This window comes from Balaenoptera physalus (assembly GCF_965194825.1).
Source record: "Balaenoptera physalus genome assembly, chromosome: 12".
In the NCBI taxonomy this organism is placed as follows: Eukaryota; Metazoa; Chordata; class Mammalia; order Artiodactyla; family Balaenopteridae; genus Balaenoptera; species Balaenoptera physalus.
Genome location: NC_138897.1, coordinates 5,286,396 through 5,309,826, shown reverse-complemented (window position 1 = coordinate 5,309,826; position 23,431 = coordinate 5,286,396). Strand labels below are relative to the sequence as shown.

The window sequence follows — 23,431 nt, the reverse complement described above, 5'->3', positions numbered from 1 at the left end:
CCATTTTGGAAATCCATTTCCTAGGTCCACCCTTGGTAACAAATGCTGCATCATTCATGGGCCCAAAAGAAAAAATGGCTAACTCAGAGGGACAATTAATTAAGTAAGAGATTATTTACAGAGTTATAAAAGATTTAATGGAACCAAGAAGGAATAATGAAGCATTCAGGGGCTAGCAACAGTAGGAAGGCATTATTTCTGCAGAACCCAGAGAGAATGACAGCCATGATCCAAAGAGAGCTGCGGCCACAGGGAGGGAAGAAGTGAGAAGGATGAACTCTCTGACCTCATTCTCCTTCCTCCTTCTCAAATTCCTCTGCTATCTCCCACTGACCAACTCAACTAGAAGCCAGAAGGTGGCGGGTCTGTGTGATGTAAACAATAGAGGACATCATCTCACACCACAAAGCGGGTGAGAAGAGAGAACAAATGTAAGATAACAAGCACATGATTTAAGCTACTCACCAAACCTCTGTAGTCAGTGATTGCTTATAAACGATGCTATAGCAGAGAATGCTGTTTCCTTATTTGAGGTAAGTCACTCAATATTCTCATTCCTCAATGATGACAATAAACTGAGAACAAATAAGCCATTTGTCCTCCATCACAGAGCTTTTCAGATGGTAACTACAGCTCTGAATTTCAGATGGGGCAAACGGTTAACAGGAAGGAGGGGTTTGGACTGTTGTTCAATTTGAGCTCCTCATTTCCCACTCAGTCCAGAGGACAAATAGGAAGTTTACAATAAACACAAGAAAATTAGTACCTGGGCAAAAGTATCCCTCAGAATGGTATTATTATTTATGAATTCTTCATAACAGTTATGGGCAGTCCCTAAGCCATCAAGGTATACAAGGTTAAAACACTTGAAATCGGTCATTTCTCAACTTGCGTGGGACCTGGGAGAATTAAAATGCATTTCTCATAAAGTATGTGTGTCCTCTTCTTTAGTATTAAAAATTTGCATCCCCTGTAAAGGACTAGGAAGTTTCTAAATTATGTCTTCTCCAGAACCAGGAGCACGTGTGTCCTGGACATGGGAGCCTCTTCTCACCCCCTCCTCCATCCTCCCCCAAGCCCTTCCCCATCCATAAACCATTATGAAATCATCCCAAGAGAGAAATAAGACTGAAACATCAAAACCTCTTTTGATCTAGCGAATACTTTTGTAGTGCAACACATTACATGTTTAATTGCCTGAAGGAAGGAAAGGAAAGCAAAGACTAAGCAGAATGCTCATATTCTAGTTAAAGGAATGTTCTATTGCAGTTTCTTCTTTCACTATGCTAAAACCAGATGGCAAGCTGAAGTGTTCAGAATACCTAAGAACTACAGATAACCAAGGCACAGTCACATAACTTTTGGCTGACAACATAAGTGTTTAATAGGAGGGCTGGGCCCAGGCAAAATAAAGATGGCAAATTTTGGTTTTGATTGCTTTACTGTTTTCAAAATCCCATCTTTTTCAGCATTGACCCTCCAGAAGTTCCTAACTTCTTCACTTATACAGATATCCAGATCTGTTGCCTTAGATCTTTACAGTATTCCTAACCTTAAAGTCATTCAGAATTGATGAGCAACTAATTCATATTGGGTGTTGTGATTGCTGCAGCCCCTAATTTAAAGGATGACATAGCAGGAAATGCGGACAAGAATCAATAAAAATGCAAGGTGATAAGAAAAGTGAAAGCTATGTACCAAGAGCATTATAAACATACAGAAGAGGAGAAAACAGAAAACACTTACAAAATAAGTGATGCATGAATATGGTCTTGAAAACTAAATAATAGCCATAGCTCCACCATTTTTTGGAGTGACAAGATACTACTGACTTTATTTAGTATACATGATCATTTGTTCTTCACAGCAACCCTATGTGGTAGATATTTATATATTTACTTTACAGATGAGGAAATGGAGGTACAAAGAATTCATTAAGCTCTCTGCTCAAAGTCATAAAACTACAAGTTAAAGTTGAAGGGCTAGGCTAACGGAAGAATGTGTCTTAAAGAAACAAACAAAAGGGGGTGTGATAGTAATGTGGTGTGAAAGGAGAACTTTGTATGCTCCCTAGACCTAGGACTTAATTATGAATAAAGATAAATAAACCTGGAATCAGAGCTCTACTGAATTTTCAGTAGAGTCTAAATTGGATTTTAGAACCATTAGTCCCGGGAAGTGTCATCTCGTCAAGAGTGGAGATGGGGAAGGTACGTTTCCTTGGCCATCCTTAAACCATCCCTTTAGGATCCTCCCCGGGTTCTCATTCAAAGGAAGATATTCGATATTCGTTGAGCTCATAATACATTTCAAGCCCTCTGCTAGGTATGAAACACAAAAGTGAGACCAAGATGAAGAAAGCACTAAGACGTTATACTAACTTGTACGAAATTATATTCGTTTGTTGCCTGTATCTCCTCTTCTTTCTAATGCACATTTAGACATCGGCTCCCTGAAGACAGGACTTGCCAGTTTTGCCTAGCCCATAAAAGTGACTTTGATGATAGGAATTAAAGATCAGGTAAGGACAACAGTGACAATTTTATTATAAAGAGTTGCAATGGGGGTATTTAAGGCAGCTGAGGCCAACTGGTGACCTTGGGTCACATCTCAGATGCACTCCCTTTTCTCTGTTACTCATTAAATTGGCTTCCTTGGGCTGCTGTACAAAGTGCCAAAACTAGGTGGCTCAAAACAACAGAAATCTATTGTCTCACAGTTTTCAAGGCTAGAAGTCCAGACCAAAGTGCCACAGGGCCATGCTGCCTCCGAAGGCTCGAGGGTAGAACCTTCCTCACCTCTTCCACTTTCTGGTGGTTCCCAGCAATCCTTGGTCTTCCTCAACTTATAGACGCATCACTTCAATCTCTGCCCCTGTTATCACGTGGCCTTTTCTCTGCGTGTTCCTGCTTTCACAGTCCTGTCTTCTTACAAGGACATCTGGTCATAATGGATGAGGGGCCCACCCTAATCCAATGTGAGCTCATCTTAACTAATTACATCTGCAATAACTATTTCTAAATAAGGTCACATTTTAAGTACCGGGGTTTAGGACTGCAGCATGTCAGCATTCACTAGTTACTTGATAAATGTTTGTCAGCTGACTAAATGTGATGAGGTATAATCATCCGTTTCCTTGAGAAGAGAAAGTGTTCTTTTTTTTTCCGGAAAATGTTCTTTTTTTTAGCTTGATACTTTTCTAATTGTAATTCAATTATTCTTATCTCATATTGGGCATACTAATTAAACAATTAAAAATTAATATTCTTTTAGGACACAGAAAGACTACTATAAATAACTAGGTTCTTCAGCCACTTTGAATGAGTTGTACATTTTTTAGTGAATTGTAAAATCTATTTTATGTGTGTAAAATGTATATTACACAACCAAAATACGAAAAGTTAAATAATGGAGCAAGGATACAGAAATTAATAATCTCTGTACTAAGTATCCTTATAAAAATATAATGATTGATGCATTTGTTTTTAGACTTTTTATACATGTTGTATGTGAATGTGTGTGTTGTTTCTAAAGAGAATCACATCTACTTAACTTCTCTTTTATAGTTATAGTTGGCGAACAAACGAAAAGTAAACAAACAAAAAAATTCCATGCTTTGGGTGAAATTTGACTTTTAACTTCTTTATCAAGTACTGTTTCTCTTTATTCTATGCCCTTCAGTCAAATGCAATGTATGAATTATATACGTTGGTGAAGACAATAACCACATATTAGAGGTACAAAGGGCAATATATTTTTTTTATTTTTTGGCCGTGCCCCTCAGCATATGGGATCTTAATTCCCCGACCAGGGATCCCCCCGGCAGCCCCTGCATTGGAAGTGTGGAGTCTCAACCACTGGACTGCCAGGGAAGTCCCCTGAAGGGCAATATTTCTGATACTGAACATAGGGTCCTTTACGTATGTGTTAAACCAAACATAAGAGCTTTATGAGATTAGCAGATAAGTGATAACATTTTCAATCTGAAGAACTGGTTATCTCAGGATTCTAATTGAAATTAACTCAGCAGTCCAATAAAGGGAAAAGGTTATAACAAAATTATGCCTGGTAATATATATATGAAAATTTTTTTATAAATGATGGTACTAACACACCTTTTGTAGCACTGAAAAAGAGTAACTAAGCAAATAATTTTCTGTGTATTATGTTAAGTGACTACTTGAACTGAACACCATTGGTGCCCCATACATTTTAGACCAATTCCTAAAATTGCCCTACTCCACTCTTACAGCTTAAAATAATTAAAATAGAAAAATATTAAAAGAAAGATCTAAGAGTCCATCTCCGTGTTTAAAATTTTATGACCCTGATTGAAACTCTGAAACTAATACATCAAATGTAATAAAGTAAGTGATCAAAAAGTGTGGCAAAAGCAAATAAAGGTTAAAATGTAAACCCCAGGGTCAATACTCTAGAAAATGAAAAACAACACGGAAAGACGTGGGGCTGTGGAGATCTTTGTTAAGTTGCTGATAGAAGCATTGTTACTAATAGAATGACTTCAGTAAAAGATCTCCTCTGCTTGTAGGAGCTATTACTTCATTATTTAATGGACAGTGCTGTGATTATTAAATAAAGTTAGCATCAGTTATAATAATATTTTCAAGTTTACTAACTTTTTTTTCAATCTGGCGTTTTTTCTCTATGTACACATCTGAACCCATCTAAACAATATTGAAAGTCATCTTTATTCAATATATGTATTTATAAAACTCAGTTTAGTAATATCTTGGCTAGCAGAGCTAAAGAATAGGATATTTGATTAATGAATTTTTTCAACATAACTGCCAGCATCACATGATCACAGACTTTCTAGTAGTTCTCTCATTAATGGTAAACTATTTAGCAGCTGAATTATAGCAAATTTCCAATCTAGAAAAATACTAAAATTTGGAGATGCTTATCAAATAATAAGGTTGATTTTTTTCTTTAAAATAAATGTAGAGGAAAAGCCCACGAAGCATTTTATCACCTAATTCAATATTTTTTTTTTGATTGGTTGTGTTGCTAAAAGAATATCAATTTCTCAATGTCATTTTTTTCTAGCTCCTCATCTGCAGGCTTCAAGTATTGTATTAGGTACTGGCTATAGAGTAATAATCTATCTGCTTGAAAGCATCTGAGGTTCACACTAGAACTGTATCTAGAATCAGACATCGTTCCTTTATCTGATTTAAGCAAAAATAAACCTTGCTAGGATTCATTCCTTCTGAATGAACCCTTCTTGTTTATCAGGTAGCAAGGTCAACAGGAAAGGTGTCACGTCTCTAGCTGACACATCAATCACTTTATTTATACATGGAGAGGAAATACAGTGTACTGCGTTCAACAGTCAATGTCAAAATTTGATCTGTTCTGCCTTCAGCTTGAGTCAATATCAGATAAGTCATATCACTGAATGTTTGTATTAGAAGAGGTTATCTGAACAAATACATAAATGCTAGAACTAGTAAAGATGCACGTATTGTATGTGGAAAGGGAAAATACAAGACGCATTTTTATTTCAGAGGATATTTTGATTCTTTGCAATTGTTTGAGATTGAAATCTTCATTATGATAACTGCATTCTAAATTTCTATATTCATGGTGGATTAAAAATAACAAATTCTTTCCACCTCCTTCCTGTGAGGAAGTGAGGTCTACCCCTCTCCTTTGTATGTGGGCGGACCCTGTGACCTGCTTTGACAAAGAGGATGTGGCAGAAGTGATGCTGTGTGACTTTCGTGTGTTGGTCTGACCTTCCCACCCTCTTGGAATGCTGCCTGTCACTTTGTGAACAAGTGAGTGCTAGTGTCAACGAGGATGAGACACCAAGTGGAGAGAAAGGTCTCTTGGGGGAGAGGTCCAGCAGTTCCAGCCACTCTAGACACAGAAAGAGGGTCCCAGACCCTCCGAGAGGGACCAGCCATCCCTCGTCTACACTCTTGACTGACTGCAAGTGCATGAGTGAGCCTGGCCGATGCCACCTGGAGCAGTAAATATACCCACTTGAATCCAGACCAGACTGTCAGCTCAGAATCCTGGACAACCAAATGGTGGTGGCTTTAAGTCAGGTTTTGGAGTGGTTTGCCCCATGGTTAGAGATAACTCACAGAATATGTTTCACAAGGTCAACAAGAACACACTTGTAAAATGCTTCAAACATCCAGATAAATATCTGTGATCTTAAATGAAGCTCAACCATAAACAGACACACACACACACACACACACACCATCACCACCACCACCACCAACAACAAAACTTGGAATTTAACAGTGATTCGTGCTTTTAATGTGTACTCAGCATTCCTTAGTTTAGATGCTAAACTTAGGAATTCAAGTGTCAGAAACTTATAGCTATGAAGAGCAAGCTTATAAAAATGACCAGGATGCAGTAAAATTATCTTGAAAATGAATCCATTGCTTCCTAAGCAGATGTGTGAAAGGGGCTGACTTTATATAGTGAAAGGGGATGACTTCATATAGTGAAAAGTTTCAGACTTTGAAATAAAACAAACCCAGCTCAAATGCCAGCACTGCCTTTCTCTAGCTTTGAGAGCCTGCTTCCACTAGGTTTGTTACTTAGTATCTCTGTCCCATCATTTGTAAAAATAAGATTACAGTGCCTACTTTAGAGAATTAGTGTAAGGTTTAAAGATACAATATATAGAGTTTGCCTAACATTGCCCCACACACAAAACAAATATTAGTTTCCTTTCCTGGTCCTGCTATTTATCTGCAGTGCTGAGAAATATTGGAAGCTCTCTTTACATAATCCATTATAAATATACTCTTTAAAGATCTAAGGAAAGAAATTGAAAATACGTAAGAAACATGTAAAATAAATGCATAACATAACAAAAAAAATATAAAATATAAATAAATGAAAAAATATATAAAATATGTAATAAAAATTGATTATATGATAGATTGCCTGTTTTTAGCAATGCCCTATAAATAATAAATATGTTAGAATAATAGAAGTTGTTAAGATTACCAACAGCTCAGGAGCAGCAGGTGGGATGGCTAAAATTTGGATGGTAGCCTCAGACCTTTCAAGCCTGGAATCAGGTAAATTGATTGTCTTGTAGCCCATTAAGACATAGAAGAGGCTAGGAGAATATGAAAGCCCCGCCATACAAGTGAAAATTCTAGACCAGCTGATAGATCTACCCGTGCTTCTAATCTGTCTTCTTACTGTTATCTCTTGCTAAATCTCTCCAAGAAAAAAACTGTACCCCCTGTGGTAAAGCTGAGCTCTTCAGAGTAATGACCTGCTTTAAACACCAAACACCCAGAAAGCATGTACAAATCCTGTGTGAATAACGTACAGATGGCTCTTGGACAGCACATTCTGTACTCTTAAGCAGTTGTGTCAACCAATTTTTCTTGAACATCTTTCACTCATTTAAAAATCTAGACATATCTCTTCTTCACAGACTTAAGCAAATGTGAAGGTCTAGATTTTTTTATATTGTTTTACATCCACATAAGGGACCAGAATTACAGAGAAATGCACAGCATGTTAGTTTACAGAAGAATCAAAACTGTAGAGATTTTTCAGTTTTACTTTTTGATCAGTTTCTTTAGATTATTCATAAACGTCGTTAATAATCTGCAAATAACAGTAGCAAACAGTTTATTAAACAAATGTTATTTATATAATAAAATCTTACTGCAGAAGTGATATATTTACAAATGTTAAACAGTGCTTTTCACCTCACACTAAACTCTGCAACTTATCTGCAGCTTTTAAAGCATTTTCAAATATAGTCTAGACATACAGCCAGATATTTATGCTAATTTATTCATATTGTGGAAATGCAAACATAATAATTAGCATGAAAATTGCCATGAATGGAGATGGGAAGTATATTTTATAAAAGGAATTTAGATGTATCACAAGTTGATAAATGTGTTACCTATTTAAACATCCCATTTGAGAGCAGAAAGGCATGCATATGTATTGCACAATTTACATCATTAAAACAGTTTATCCAAAATATTGGTTTGTACTTTATAAATTATCACTTATAAAGGAAGTAAATATTTTTCCTTACTGAGTTATCACCATATGCACAGTAAATACGTTATTAACAGTCAAATAGTCATTTATTTCATCTTAACCATTAAAATACTCCTTTTTACTACGTTTTGTTGTCTTTGACATCTGAAAGAAAATTTAATAGAACTTATTGCATTATTCTTATGGGAATATTATATTTTAGGGTCTGCTGACTGTAGAAAACTGGATAATAGCATTTGAAGCAGCAATCAAAGTTTATTTGGAATGTTTATGTTTTGGTTTTTGTAGCTCTAATAAAACATCTGTCTAGTTCTTTTTAAAATAGTAGTTCCCTACTTAATGTAAAGTACTTATAACATTTGAGACACACTTAAGTTAAAGAAAAGATGCAGCATCATCTTCATTTAGAAGGTTTGGTAAGTATGTTGCAGATTTTTAATTTAAATGCATGTCATTTCGTTGCTCCAGGCTATCTAAAGAAATGATGTTGAATTCCTTATGGCAGAAATATGGAAGAAAGAAAACTTCCAACTTTTCTCTGCCCTCCTTGGATATGGTTTCAATTATTATCTCTCTAGCTCTCTCAGATATTCCCGTGAAACATTTCCTTTTTCTATGCCTTTGACAGCCCTCTCTTCCTAGTTTCAAAACAGTGAGATTGATTTCACTGATCCAGTTTCTTTATCTCCAAGGCATAGTGGTCTCCAAAGTGTGAAGGGTATTTGTACAGTTCAGGGAGAGCCCAAAGCGACCCACTGAGATACAGGAAGGAAATGTTAAACCTCTGCTTATATTATTTCATCGGAAATAGGAGACACACATTGGGCTTCCCAACTGCATGAAGTATAGGTTGACACTGGCACATCCACTTGGTTTAAGTATCAGATAAGCTCACACCGTTCGGATGCAAGATCCTTCCCAATAGAAGAATGTGAGCACCCAGGGTCTGCCTATTGGCTCAGCTGCCAAATATGTCTGTTCCCTTAAAGTTTATAGTTTAGATGCAACCACTTAAGAGGATTTAAGAGTTTGGATGACCTAATTTTAACTAAAATGATCTCTACAAAATAATTTTTAGTTTGAGAAGATTCTTGAAAAGGAACCATGGAAGAAAAGACTAAAAGTGGAAACCTAGGCAAGGCTGGTGCTCCGCAGGGAAGTACAGGGTCTTCCCACTAGAGTGACATCTATTCTGCAAAGTCGGGCATCATTTTGATTGATCACTAGAGATGTTACAGCATGAAAAAGGCAAAGCTTGACCCGCTACATTAAAGGGAATCTTCATCAGCTCCACGGTGAGTTTAAACCAAGTGACAACCTAGTCTTTAACAGATCTGATACAGGATCCTGAAAAAAATTATCATCACTAATAGAAACGTGGGTTTACATCCAAGATTATTAGCAATGATAAGGCCCTAAATGTACGTTATGTTGTGAGATATCATTACCTTTTGATGTACAAGCCATCACAATTAGAGCACAGAATGAAGACAAACCTCTACGATTTTTTCAGCAATGTTAACAAAATTTTGTGACTCTTAATGTTACATATTTGCAAGTGCCTGTTACGATTTTTTAAAAAAACATATTATTATGGTCCTACATGCATATCATTTGTAAGTAACAAAAGGATACTATCACAGGTAACCAAAAAGAATATAGGATAAGTAATGTTTCAGGATGCTGTTCTATACCATTGACTATAGAATTTTGGTGTAAACCTTGCTAAAAATAAAGATTCCTGACCTACTCTTAGAGAATTCCAGGGCAAATCATTGGAAGATCCCATGCCGAAATTTTTTTTCCTTGAAAAGCCTCCTGATTGGTCCCTTTGTAGCATGTTTGTTTTTGGAGACAGTAGAGGTGTTTCTGTTGCCCTTTGTCTATTGAAAGTCATAAAAGTAAGAACAGAGTATATTTAAAGTAAGATGAAGAAGGACGTTCTGGCAGAGATCTAACCGGAGTGACTGAAGTGGGAGAAACAACACACACAAGGTTCCAAAAGGAATCTCTTCCAAGACTCCAACTATTCTGTAGGCTCTTTACAAATACTGGTTAAGGATACCCCACGCGGAGATAACAGACCATTTTCAAATGGTAGAAAGCCATCACACACATGAGCATATAAAATAACCCAATTGGCTGCTTTCCATTGGAAGAGGCTTTGAAAATGATTGCTTCCTTTCCATGTGTATTAGAAAGTACTTAAATGCTAGGTATGGTTTTTAAAGATATTTTAAAATTCTGCTGAGAACCCTTACTGTGATATCTGAGTCTCATCCATTTTATGCCCCCTACCTCTGACGAAATGGAAATATCTTTGGGCAGTTATGTGAAATCATAGGAATTCAAGCTGAAGTTAGAAAATAACTTACAGATCTGAAACATATATATATTTATGGCCATCAGTCTAATTAGGAAAACTAAATTTAGGGTCAATTGCACAGCTATGAAAAAAATACAGAATTACAAAAAATAAGCAATTATGATACAAAAAGCATAATGTTTGTACTTCTCAGCTTTATGGTATAATTATCTTTCTGAATCTGATTTCCCCTAAAAAGTTACATGAGGTTGGCAAGTCACAGTGTCTTAGTTTGCTTATTTTTATATTGAGAATAATAATGACACCCAACCCACAAAATTGGTGTGAAGATAAAATGAGGTACTGCTTATAAAGATATTCTGAAATATGCACATATGTATAAAGCTCTACGGAAATATTACAGACACATAAAATTTCATGTAGACAAAATGAGAAGATTGGGATAAGTTATTCGTAATATTTTTGAAATAATTTTGGACACTATAGATCTATTTTGAACTCGTTTGACTTGAAGTCAAGAGAAGACCTGAATATTATTACACAACTTGCCTTTTGCTAACTGTGGAATGCTACATAGCTAACATTCTTGCAGTTTTCATTTGTAAGTATGATGGGTAGTATATACATTATAAATTCTACAAATTTCTTGAAATTCTCCAACACTTTACTCTTTTTTAAATTTAAAATATTTTTTATATATTACCGTGTTGCTTTCATTATTGCATTAAGAAGCTTTACCCTGAGAACTTGCAAAGCTTAATGGATAATAAAAACATATGTGCTGAAGAATATTATTTCAATGGATGACAAGTATTTGCTTAGAAGAAAAGATTCTTAAATCTATCAGTGCCCAATTATAAGGATGAAGTTTTAAGGATATTGTGCCATGGCAAAAATGGCAAATCTTTTTGATTGAGAAAATTTTGCATTTGTCGATATTCTCGCATAAATTTTCTATCTAAATCAAATCTAGGTCTAAATCATCATATTTCATGAGTGCCTGCTTCTGAGTTCACCTGTTCTGCGTCGTGACTTACGCACATCTTGCTACCAGGGTTACCATGACGTATGCCATGTAAAGGTGAGCACATATCTTTCTGCAGTAACAGTGACACACAACACGTGCCCAGCACAGTCATACGAGAAGGATGACCATGTCGTCCTTACTCCATTGCCCAAGTGCTTAGTCACTATTCACTAAAAGAGAGAGAGCCTCTGATATCAAGTTGTTTATCTTGAGTCTGAAAAGGAGACCACTACCAAAGAGTGTTAGAACTTAAATTCCTGCTTGTCACACTGCTTTCTCTTCAGTTTTTCTCTTTTAAACCATGTTATGCGAGGACCATCGCCCTTTTGTTTTGATCTGTGCATTTTTAGACAATTCGGTTTATTTAGTGTAGAGTTAGATGCATATGTATCAGAGTTTTGTGTCTTGTTTTTTGTAATAGTATTTGTCTGGCAAAACAGCTGTCTCTTGCTTAGTGTATTTTATTTATGGACCAAAAAACCTTTTGATGAATTGTAGCAGCAGCCAATGCATAAATTGCATTAGCATTGGTTCGAAAAGAGAGCTGCTATTTCAAAGGCCCATATTCCATGACGCTCAAATTAGTCGGTATCGTTTGAGGTAAGAAAAATATATTGTGTAACATCCTTCTATCATAAACAATGCATATTACAACCAGCTCACTACACACAAGCCAGTGGAGATAAGAGTCAGGATTTTCGTGCCAAAAGGAGCCCTGCAGGAGTTAGGAGAAAAGAAATCTTCAATTAAAGTAGCATTAAGTTTAATAACTTCTCTGTGGACCAATAATTAGAGAATGAAGAAAATCACAAAAAATTTGCGTCGGACCTAATGGGCCATCCAGGAAGCAGCTGTAGTGCCCTTCAAACAGAGAATCGTCTCCTCTCTTCATCTCTAACGAGCATCCACGGCCAGACGTTGCTCACATTGCAAGACTGAAGTGCATTTATTGTCCTATGATTAGCAATTACTTCCATTAGTTAATGGAAAATAAATGGAAAACCCCAAATAAGGTCAAATTGCTACATTAACTAAACCATTTTCTGGGTCTGAGAGTTGAGATAAAATTTCTCTTATTCCCTCAAATTACCCAGCGTTTGTTTTTTTTTCCCAAACCGGGAACACTGCTGCTCTGCGTATTTGTTGTAGATTTTTGCTAAATCAGTGGCCCGGCTCTTCCTCTGTCGCGAAAACTGAGCCATGACGCACGTCGGTGGCTCTCGCTGCGTCCCCGCTGCGCGAGGCCACATGTGGCTTCGGGAAGCTGAGGTCTGGGGCGCTTTCCCCCCAAGTCTCCTGGATCATGTCCCCCCTCCCTGCACTTTTGCGGGTCCCAGCATCCATGCCTAGACACGGCAGGCAGATGGAAACCACCCCGAAGGCCTCTCTCCTGTTGCATTTGTAGCAGGTGTGCGACATTAACCTCTCTCCGTGTCTAATGTGAAAAATCTCTGGTGCAGTACCCAGACCTCACCTCCACACGCTATCACGCTCTGCCTTTGCTCACCCCCAGATCCCCAAACTAGCTGCGCTATGCCAACCACAACATATTTTAAAGGTAAAACGAATTCACAGTTTTATCCTCTGTGTCCTTAATAGTTTCCCTGTGCTTTCCTCTCCAGCACCAACTTGTTTCTTCTCTATTTATTATCACATCAATCAGGCACTTGGATGACACACCTACAATTTTCATCACCTTCTTCTGCCCAGGACGTGAATCGTGGCGAAAAGTCCCCAGATATCACGCCAGTAACTTAAATTATTGATGCCACCAAAACAGTGCCTTTAAAGTCTTTGTCTGTTTCTCCTTCAGACATTTTCAGAGTGGAGGGAAATCCCTCCAACTCTCTTCCTGAATGACTCCATCCAGGGAGTTGTCTTTGGTGGTGCTGTCTTACCTTCAGGTGCTTAACCACATGGGATAAGTACGTACTAAGTACGGTGTTCAGATGGTATCATGGGGCTTTTTTATTGAAGGAGCCAGGTATGCATTTATCCAGGGTCCCAGAAACAGTGCAAGGAAAAGACAGGACTCCAAGCTTCCCCACTCCCAATCCCCCAACACACTCGAAGGATGAGCTCAGTGTCCCCAAAAGGCACACACTTACTTCAAAAATAGTAGAGGGCTTCCCTGGTGGCGCAGCGGTTGGGAGTCTGCCTGCTAATGCAGGGGACATGGGTTCGAGCCCTGGTCTGGGAGGATCCCACATGCCGCGGAGCGGCTGGGCCCGTGAGCCACAATTACTGAGCCTGCGCGTCTGGAGCCTGTGCTCCGCAACAAGAGAGGCTGCGATAGTGAGAGGCCCGCGCACCGCGATGAAGAGTGGCCCCCGCTTGCCGCAACTAGAGAAAGCCCTCGCACAGAAACGAAGACCCAACATAGCAATCAATCAATCAATCAATCAATCAATCAATCTTAAAAAAAAAATAGTAGATAAAAAGTTGTGGTTCTTCCCCTAGAACTACCTGGTCAATTATTCAAGTCATTTCAGGCCTTAGCGGCCTCTTCCGTACAAAAGGCAACCAGGATTGTCTCACTCATCCTTTCTGCAGGCAACCTGTCAGCGTAGAGATGGTTTTCACATCAGTAACCAACAGCTCGGGGCAGATCAGAGCCCCTGCGGTGCAGACGGCAGGGGTTATACAAGTCACAGATGCCTGAGGATTGGGGTGAAACCCACGGGTTCCTGGGCAGAGAAACTCCGGCTGTGGGGACTCAAGAGTGAGCACAGAAAGCAGCACTTGGAAACGTCAAAGTGAAATTCATTAAGTCCATTCTTACTCCACAGCCCTCAGCTTCTCTTTTTTGAAATGTTCTCTTATTGGGGAAAGAACACTTAACGTGAGCTCTACCCTCTTTTTTTTATTGAAGTATGGTTGATTTACAATATTGTAAGATTGTAGTAACATATAGTTTCTGCTGTACAGGAAAGTGATTCAGTTATACATATATATATACATTCTTTTTATATTCTTCTCCATTATGGTTTATCACAGGATATTGAGTATAGTTCCCTGTGCTACACAGGAGAACCTTGTTGTTTATGCATTCTATATATAATAGTTTACATCTGCTAACCCCAAGCTCCCACTCCATCCTTCTACTCCCCCCAACCCCGAGCTCTACCCTCTTAATAAATGTTAAAATGCACAGTGGATCTTTGTTGACTCCAGTCTGTGGTGGACGGGATCTCTAGAGCTTATTCATCTTGCTTGGCTGAAACTTTATGCCTTTTGATTAGTAACTCTTTACTAATGGATTTGGGTGATATTTTTTAGCCCACGTCCTTATTTTAGAGCTGAAGAAAATGAGACTCCAAACGGAGAAGTAATTTGCCAATCAGTTTAGTGGCAGAAATGGGACTAATACACAAATATGAATTTCCAACTCCCAGTTCAGGGCTTTCTCCAATACCCAGAATAAGATGGTCCTGGCCCACATATATGAGGAGCACTTTCTTGTAAGTAGGGGGAAATGACATTCTATTAGATTCCAAATAATTTATTAAGCTCTGCTGGGTATGCCTTCCAAGCTCTCTTAGAAAATTGTTACCTCTTACTTAGGGAAAAAAAAGGCATGGTGTTTTAATGCTACTAACAAGCCCATCAGAACTCATAGGGTACTTTTTAAAATATCTGTCTGGTTTTTTTAATTAATAAACTTATTTATTTTTCGCTGCGTTGGGTCTTTGTTGCTATGCGCGGACTCTCTCTAGTTGTGGTGAGCGGGGGCTACTCTTTGTTGCGGTGCGCAGGCTTCTCATTGTGGTGGCTTCTCTTCTTGCCAAGCACAGGCTCTAGGCTCGCGGACTCAGTAGCTGCGGCACGTGGGCTCAGTAGTTGTGGCACGCAGGCTCAGTAGTTGTGGCACATGGGCTTAGTTGCTCCGCAACACGTGGGATCTTCCCAGACCAGGGCTCGAACCCGTGTCTCCTGCATTGGCAGGTGGATTCTTAACCACTGTGCCACCAGGGAAGTCCTATCTGTCTGTTTTGATATAGGAAATAGAAGAAACAAAATTTCTCATTTTCTACATATATGCATACAATATATGTATATGTTCAAATGTGTATTTGGTATTTTCTTTAGGTATATTCATAAAAAAATCAGTGTAATAACTTCTGGTAATCAAGTAACATGAAATCTGAGGGGGTGGCTTTTTTCTTCATTTAGCCTTATATAATTTCCATTTTGAGAGTTAATCGCTATTTTTTTAAAAATCTCACTTTAAACCGGAAAAAAAATATTCTTTTTCTGCATAAGTTATAAATATGTCAGTGTTTTCACCACAAGTTATTGCAAAACAGCTGACTATATTAGCAAACATGTTTGCTAATGCTATCACTTCTTTCCAGGTAGAAATTCAGAAGCCAGATTGATTACGTTTATTTCTATCACACTCTGCTAAATCTGATACTTAGCCTTCAAAGCAGAAGCACCAGGAGAGAGAAAATGTCTCGGCCAGGCCGCTTCCTCTCCATTAAAATCTTCCTTTTAAACAACCCACGGGATGTAACCGTTGGATCCAGATGGTCTGTCTACAGAATGCTGTTGATCTCCCAAGCATTACCAAGCAGGTGACAACACTGAATATGCCTAAATCTTTAGATTTAAGATGAAAAGAATGTCATCAGGAATATGGTGTGCAAGACAGATGTGACATGAGTTTTGAAAAATAAACACCCGGCAAGTACTCATGCATGAAGAATTATGTAAATATAAGAACTTCACATATCCTCGGTTTAGTTTAAATAGTCATTGTAACAGCTGTTTTTTAAAACATCTCAGTGGATGAGAAATGCTGAATCCTCTCTACTTGGCAAGAGCTGTGTTTGCAACAATTCTTCTTTAAGGAAAAAGGCTAGAATTTTAAGTCTGTAATTGGTAGGTCAGCTATCACTGTGGGGTGAGCAAAGGACTTCTGGTATTTTGAATATATTGGCTTAATTTGGAAGAAAGGTTTTGTATGCATTTTCTCTAAGGGGTTTTATTGGCTTAACTTGGGTAATCTAACTTGATTTTGTCCAGCAATGGAAATGGGGTTATAGTGGAGAAGTGTAATCTTCAGTACATTATTAAAGTCAACATTTTATATTAAGAATAATACTTTCCAAGTTATAATAATGTTCTAAGGCATCATTTATTTATTCCTCAGGTAATGATGGAGCAACTTCCCTATGTCACACGCTGTCTGGTGAGTGGCATGCAGAGATGGGTAAGACATAGCCGCTTGCCCTCAAGGAACTCAGAATTTAGTGGCAAAAACAGACACTGAGTGAATAATGCCACTGCTGCGGTGGAGTCCAAGTGTCACAGAACACAGAGAAGAGAGCTGTTTATATGGGAGAATTAGGGAATATATGTATATATATTGTATATAACATCCCTTGGAATGTTATCAGTCAGAGGAAGGAAAGCTAGGGTGGCATCCTGAAAATCAAGCAGAGGTATTTGAGGGTGGAGTAGCTTCAGCGTAATTGTAAGCAGAGAAGTAAATAAAAGACGAGAAGAGCAAGCCTGTAGGAAGGGCAGTCATTGCTGCAGGAACATCCCAGAGAGGAAAGGGATGAAGGCATAAACGTAGAGAGGCTCATGCGGATACACAGAAGAACGGGGATGGGCAGGAGCGTGGCTGGGGGAGTTTATGCCCATGTGTCTATTGCTTCTGAAAGAAGGCAGCTGGGACCACCGTCATGGGGAAGGGAAAACAGTTGAGAGCAGGAGACTGGTAGAAGGATAAACGTACAGAAAAGTGAGTCTGGGGAGTGGGTGAGAAAGGCAGCTCCATGTGATACAAGGTAGCTGAGAAGCCCTGAAAGGTCACCTCATATGGAGAAAATGTATGAAATCAGACTGCTTAGAGGAAGATCATCAGTGATGCTTGTTTTGTTCTGTTCAACGGACGTGTTTCAATTCCTTTCCGAAGTATCAGTAGCATTCAACATTTTGACTTCTCCTCCTTTCTTGAAATGCTTGTTTTTTCCATGAAATCGTACTCTCTTACCTTATGGCTCACTCCTTCTCAATCTGTTACTCCACTGCACAATCTCTGAAATATTAACATTCCTTCGAGTTTGGTACTAGAAGCTTTTTAAATCCACTTTTGTCCTGTATGATTCCAACCACTCCAATAGCTTCATATCCCATCCAAACGCTGATGACTCCCCAACTTGTATCTCCTTTTGCCCAGACCCATTTGCCCAATGACCACGCTGACATCAACTTTTGTGAAGGTCTTACAGGGGTCTCAAATAAAATATGTGCCCTTAATATTTTTTCTCAAAATCTGATTCTCTTCCCATCTTCTGCATCTCTGTAAAATGTAATTCCATCAACCTTATTGGTAATACCAAAAATCTTATAGCTACCCTTCAATTGTTTATCTCCCTTCCTTTCCATCCAATTCAGGTATCAATCTGAATTCCAGAATATATCATCACCCATCCATTTTGCCCATTTCCAAAGCTATCACCCTACTCCACGTGCAATTCTCTGAAAGCTACAGTTTCAGGCAAGAGCTTCCTGAATGGCCTTCCTGACTTGCCTCAGTCTAACCAAATTATGTCGCTCCTCTGCTAGATAGGAAAACGAACATCCATGGCTTCCCAATACGTATAAAATCCCAAATCTTTTACTTGGCTTCCAACATCCTGCATCTCTCCCAACACCACCTTCTCAGGCTCATCTCACAAAAATACCCACCCACCCACCCCCACTATCTTTTGAACACGTGGGTCTTTAAGTTCCTCCAGGGTACCATCTTATTTGCCACCCGAGAGCCTTGTCACACCTGAGCTTTCTGCCTAGGACTCTCTTCTCTCTACTTGCCTGGCTCACTTCTATGTGTGCTTTAGCTGTCAGCTCACGTTTTCCTCTTGACAGTCGTCTTCTCTAATATAAACTATATAAATTAAATCCTTCCTTTATTCTTCGTATTATTATCTCTTATTTGTGTGATTACGTGCTTCTCTCTCCCACCAGACGGTCAGAAATGCATGTGTTTTGCTCACCACTGAAGCTCCAGTCCCAGCACACAATTCCTGGCATAGAGTGGGTGCCCAGGAATATTTTAAAGGAGCAGGAAAAGAAGAAAAAGAGGGAGAGAAAGAGAGAAGGGAAGAGATGAGAAGAAAGAATCAGACAAATATTTTAGGTCAAATAATAAGTTCTGCTCTGATCAAACAAGATAAGGGACTAGGTAGCCCTAAGGAGTCAAAGCTGGAAGGAGATTAAAGTAAGTAAAAGGAAAGATGAGGGGATTTACTGGAGCAAGAGCTAATTTCCCTCATGGATTAGAGGTTCTTCATTATTCATTAGACCTGATTATTCCAGGATCTTCCAGAATACCAGGAGAACCTGGTAAAGAATTGAGCTCAAATAAGAGCATGGGACTAAAATTAAATGATGTGCATATTTTATTTATCCTTATTTATGGGGAGCTAGATCATTTTTTTTATGTTTCACTGGGGGGATTTCACTAAGTCACCATCCTGTCGACATGACGGGATTGTAGAGACAGAGCATGTTTGTACATGATGGTGAAGTGTGTGGCCCAGAAAAGAGTATCACAGTTTATTTGATTAGGACTCTTGCAGATTTTGTAAGTTGTCTGGGCCAGGTTGATAGTTACACCCTGCAATCCAAACACAGACAGTATCACCTCTTGGAATAATTGTCTAAGCTTATCTCTCTTCTGATCTGACAGTTCATTAAAGATGGAATTCCAGAGACTTCAACAGGTCTGAAGACAAGAGAAAGGAAGAAAAAAACCAAGTGAGAGTGAGTAGGGCCAGTTCAAGGCTTTAACTATATCTGATTTCTGTTTCGCCATGAAAACGATTGAAAAGCAAGGTTTGACACACTGTGAATACAGACAGTGGATAGTACTTAGCCTAAAGTTTTTGATATTTCTGTAAGTAAAATATGTGATTTCTCACTTGATCCTTATCTTCTTTCTATCATGGACTGTATCCTCTGACACGATTTTTTTCCTTATTGACTCACCTATGGGAAAGCTGTCATTCAGAGTGACAGCTAAAAAGCATATGCTGTTCCATTCCAATTCTAATGTCATATTAACATTTAGCTATTATTAATGCAATCACATCTATTTTCTCCCTCCCACTTAAAGGAAGTCTGAGAATCAGGTAAAGGCTGACATTTCAGGCAGATATGTTGCCCAAAATAAAATCCGATTCTCTGAGAGTCAAATTATCAGATCTGGTTCATTAGGACCTTTCTGTTACCATGAATGAGGGAGAGAATAAGGGGGGATTTGGCAACGTTTCATGCAATTTCTTCTCACACTTGTAATTTTGGGAGTACGGTGCTCCTGTCATTTTAGATAGAAAATATCTTCAAGTCAAAAAAAAAAAAGCAGAGAAAAATAAAGATGGAATAATTTTGGAATCAAGCTTATCTTCACATTTTAAATAAGCTTTTAAACTCTCTGGCACACCACAGTTTACACCCACTGACATGTCACTGCCCACATTTCTCTGCATTTTTATCTTTAAGAGCATATTTAAGAAGCCACATCTTACAAAAGTAACAACTAAAGGGTTTATTATTTTAATTCCGTGCCACTTATTAAAAAAAACAATTTTACTTTTAAGACCAATAAATAATTTAAAATAAACTATTGTAAAAATAGAAACTGAGAATTAACATGAATAGGTATGAGATAGTTTGGGCATGGTTTTGCCTGAGTTTGTCTGTGTGTGTGTGTCTGTGTGTTTGTGTATGTCTGTGTGTATGAAAGAGAAATAGAGACAGAGATTAGATGGACTTTCACAATTGATCCCAAAACCGTGCTCAGAGATTAGGTCTTGAGTAGGTAGCACTGGCACAGAATAAGATCTCCCAGAATACTATTTTCTTATTTTAAAGAAATTATTTGGTATTTTCTAAAAAATTATTCTTCAGTAATCCAGAGAAAGCACTTTTCTCATTAAAGTGTTTTTATTTGCTCCTTTATTATGTATTCATCTAGTCCAGTATTTAGGTTCTTACCATGCTTACAGACACTCTTCTAGGGGTAAAAAGAGGAGCAAGCCATTCTGATCCCTCGGTGCCAACTGGGGACAGAGAGCCGAGTTTCAGTGAGGACAGCCGGGGGCTGACGCGACTGCTGCAGAAGCAGCTCCCACGACATCTGGGAGCTGAAGAAGGATTCGTGGAAAAGGCACCTTGAGCTGGTCCTTGAAAAATGGATAAGAGTTTTTCAGGGAGGCAAGAAGAGGAACGTGCTCAACTCAGAAGACCCAACATGTGGAAAGGCCCCAAGCGGAGCAAAGCATGGCGCTCTCCGAGACGCTGGGATCCGCCCCAGGAAGCAATGAGGAACATGGCAGACAAAGAGCTTGAAGGACCTTTATCCCGTGCTAAAGAGTCCTGTGAGACTGGGGATGGCTCGATCCAATTTCTTATCAAGGAAATAACTTCAAGAGCAATTAAAAATGAAACTGGAGTGGGAAAAAGACTGAAGGTGAGAAATTAGAAAAAGACACAGACTTCTGATTCAATATGCAACGACTCCATTCTCCCCAATCCTGACGAAGTGGCAAAAAGATAAAAACTCAAATTAATCTATAGTAGCACTGGGAATCTTGCAGTGATTCTAATCAGAATATCAGCATAGTTTTTAATTTCTGAAGATATGCAGTGTGACGTATATGGTTAAATACCTACCTAAGATTCATGTCCTCCTTCTCCTCTGATGATATATCCCTGTTGTGTTTGTGAAGCTATATGACTATCCCCAGGCAGAATACTTGCTTTCTCACTCTCTCTTGTACATGAGGGTGGCCATGGAGATGTAAGCAAATATATCTTGCAAGGCCTCTGGGAACATTGTTGTCTTTCTGATAAAAGAAACACCCATGTGGTTGGTGCTTTCTTCTCATCTGGAATGTGGATATGATGGTGGATGCATCAGCAGCCATCTTGTGACCATAAGGAAGGGCCTATACAATCATACAGATGCTCAATCTAGCATCATTAGGCTATTATCAACCACTGCCAGAAGACACTAACCTTTGAGAAAAATAAACCCATATTTGACTGAAACCCTCCAAGTTGGATTTTCTCTTACTCAAAGGCAAAAGCAACCCTAACTGATATAGACAGTGAATGGGAACAGTGTGAACACTCGGAAAACATGAGAAATGTAATCTCATAAATTAACTAAAGAGCATTTCCATAATGAACTAATTACAATCACCATGAAACACAAATTTCATGCACACAGTTTTAGCTGTCTGCCAAACTATCAGTTAAGTATGTAGGAATCTAATTAAACTTTATGCTTAAAGCAGAAAGGAAGAGAAGCTGCTGGTTGGGAACTGGGAAATAAAAGAAAAAAACCCAGCATGAGGGAAGGTTTCATAAAATTAGCGATGGGAACGGGTTGGGGAGAAAGGAGAAGGAAATGTGTCACAATAGAAAATATAGGAAAGGGTAAAAACAAACTCCTATTTTACTTACAACAATTAATGAACGATATTAAAGACTTCTCTTAAAAGATGAAAACTATCAAATTGACAAATACAACCACAGACAAAAACAAAATTGTGGCAGACGCTGCTAATTTTCATCTCCCTTCTTCCTTAGCAATGTGATTCTGTTTGGATTGAGAATGTGCTCACCCAAAAGGCAAGATTACTACTAGACTTCTTATTGTGTCTGATAAATCAGCGCTTATTTGGTTAAGGGACTCGTATTCGTCAGGGTCTAAACAGGAAATGGAACTCGTTCTTCATGTTTCGAGAATGAGAATTTAATAGGAAGAAAAGGGAATTAGACACACATAGATGATGAGAGCACGTGGAGACGAGTTTAAGAGCACCCTGGCCAGAGAGAAGGGCGGGCCAGGTGTTGCTGCACCCCCGGCAGAAGTGGAAACCAAAATGGGCCTCCCCAGGAGGAGCTGGAGCTACGGAGCATGTGCAGCCCAGGTGGAATTTACACAAGAGACTGAGATGGGGGTACAGTGCCCACCACCGCCCCCTTCCACCTTGGGCACCGAGAAAAGGATTCAGGCTTCTGTGTCATCACATGCCCTTTCCTGGGGGCCTGCGGAAGGATGGGGTGGTGGCCGGGGGCGGGTAGACAGAGGGAGAGGGAGAGAGCACACAAGCTCTCCGGTGTCTCTTCTTATAAGGACACTAATCCTATGTGATCCGGGCACCACCCTTTTACCTCCTTTAATCTCAGTGACTTCCTCAGAGGCCCCTTCTCCAAATACAGCTACACTGGGTATTAAGGCTTCAACCTATGTATTTTGAGGAGACACAAACATTCAATGCACAACACAATGAAAGGGAAAGCAATTTTTCCCAACTAATTCAGAAGGTATCTAGCGTAGAAATTCAGATGCACAAATCATCCAATTAAATATATAGCACAGTAACTCCAGTATTACAATAAAAGATTATTGCAGGTAGGGTTTATCTCAGGATGGTTCAACATTAAGGACTTTACAACTCTAGACCGTGATAAAATTATGCTTTGTATTTCCCCACAATGACAGAGACAAGGATGTGTAGATCAACAGGGGAAGTAAACGCTTCCCGCCACCTTGACAACTGCAACGCGTTTGCCTTGGAGTTTGCCAGGTTGTTTAAGGTGTTGTAGGTAATTCGTGCTTCACTGCAGGCTTTTGTCCCCTCGGTCAAGACGACTTGAGGATATGGGGAGGGGGAAGGGTAAGATGTGACAAAGTGAGAGAGTGGCATGGACATATATACACTACCAAACGTAAAATAGATAACTAGTGGGAAGCAGCCGCATAGCACAGGGAGATCAGCTCCGTGCTTTGTGACCACCTAGAGGGGTGGGATAGGGAGGGTGGGAGGGAGGGAGATGCAAGAGGGAAGAGATATGGGAACATATGTATATGTATAAGTGATTCACTTTGTTATAAAGCAGAAACTAACACACCATTGTAAAGCAATTATACTCCAGTAAAGATGTTAAAAAAAAAAAAAAGACACTTCCTTTCTGCTGACGTTACTCACGGGTAAATGCTTTAATCTGTTATCAGCACTTGG

At 38.9% G+C, this 23,431-nt stretch overlaps 1 protein-coding gene and 1 long non-coding RNA gene across 7 annotated transcripts in view; one reads left to right on the top strand and one right to left on the bottom strand.

The window, feature by feature from the left end:
- The window catches only part of LOC309639131, a 253,725-nt gene that overhangs the window by 28,360 nt on the left and 201,934 nt on the right, over window positions 1-23,431 (top strand). The gene's annotated exons all lie outside the window — the stretch shown is intronic.
- Window positions 1-23,431, bottom strand: part of LOC309639110 (uncharacterized protein) — a 191,791-nt gene that overhangs the window by 156,693 nt on the left and 11,667 nt on the right. Inside the window, exon 4 of one of the 6 annotated variants that reach the window (XM_082415958.1) lies at window positions 12,343-15,368. The exons of 4 other annotated variants lie outside the window; for them this stretch is intronic. In XM_082415958.1, the coding sequence (XP_082272084.1) occupies window positions 15,361-15,368 (8 nt within the window). In that variant the 3' untranslated portion in view covers window positions 12,343-15,360. Of the gene's footprint in view, window positions 1-12,342; window positions 15,369-18,495; window positions 20,582-23,431 lie in introns of those variants that run through there. One more of the 6 variants, XM_082415953.1, reaches the window with a different exon arrangement.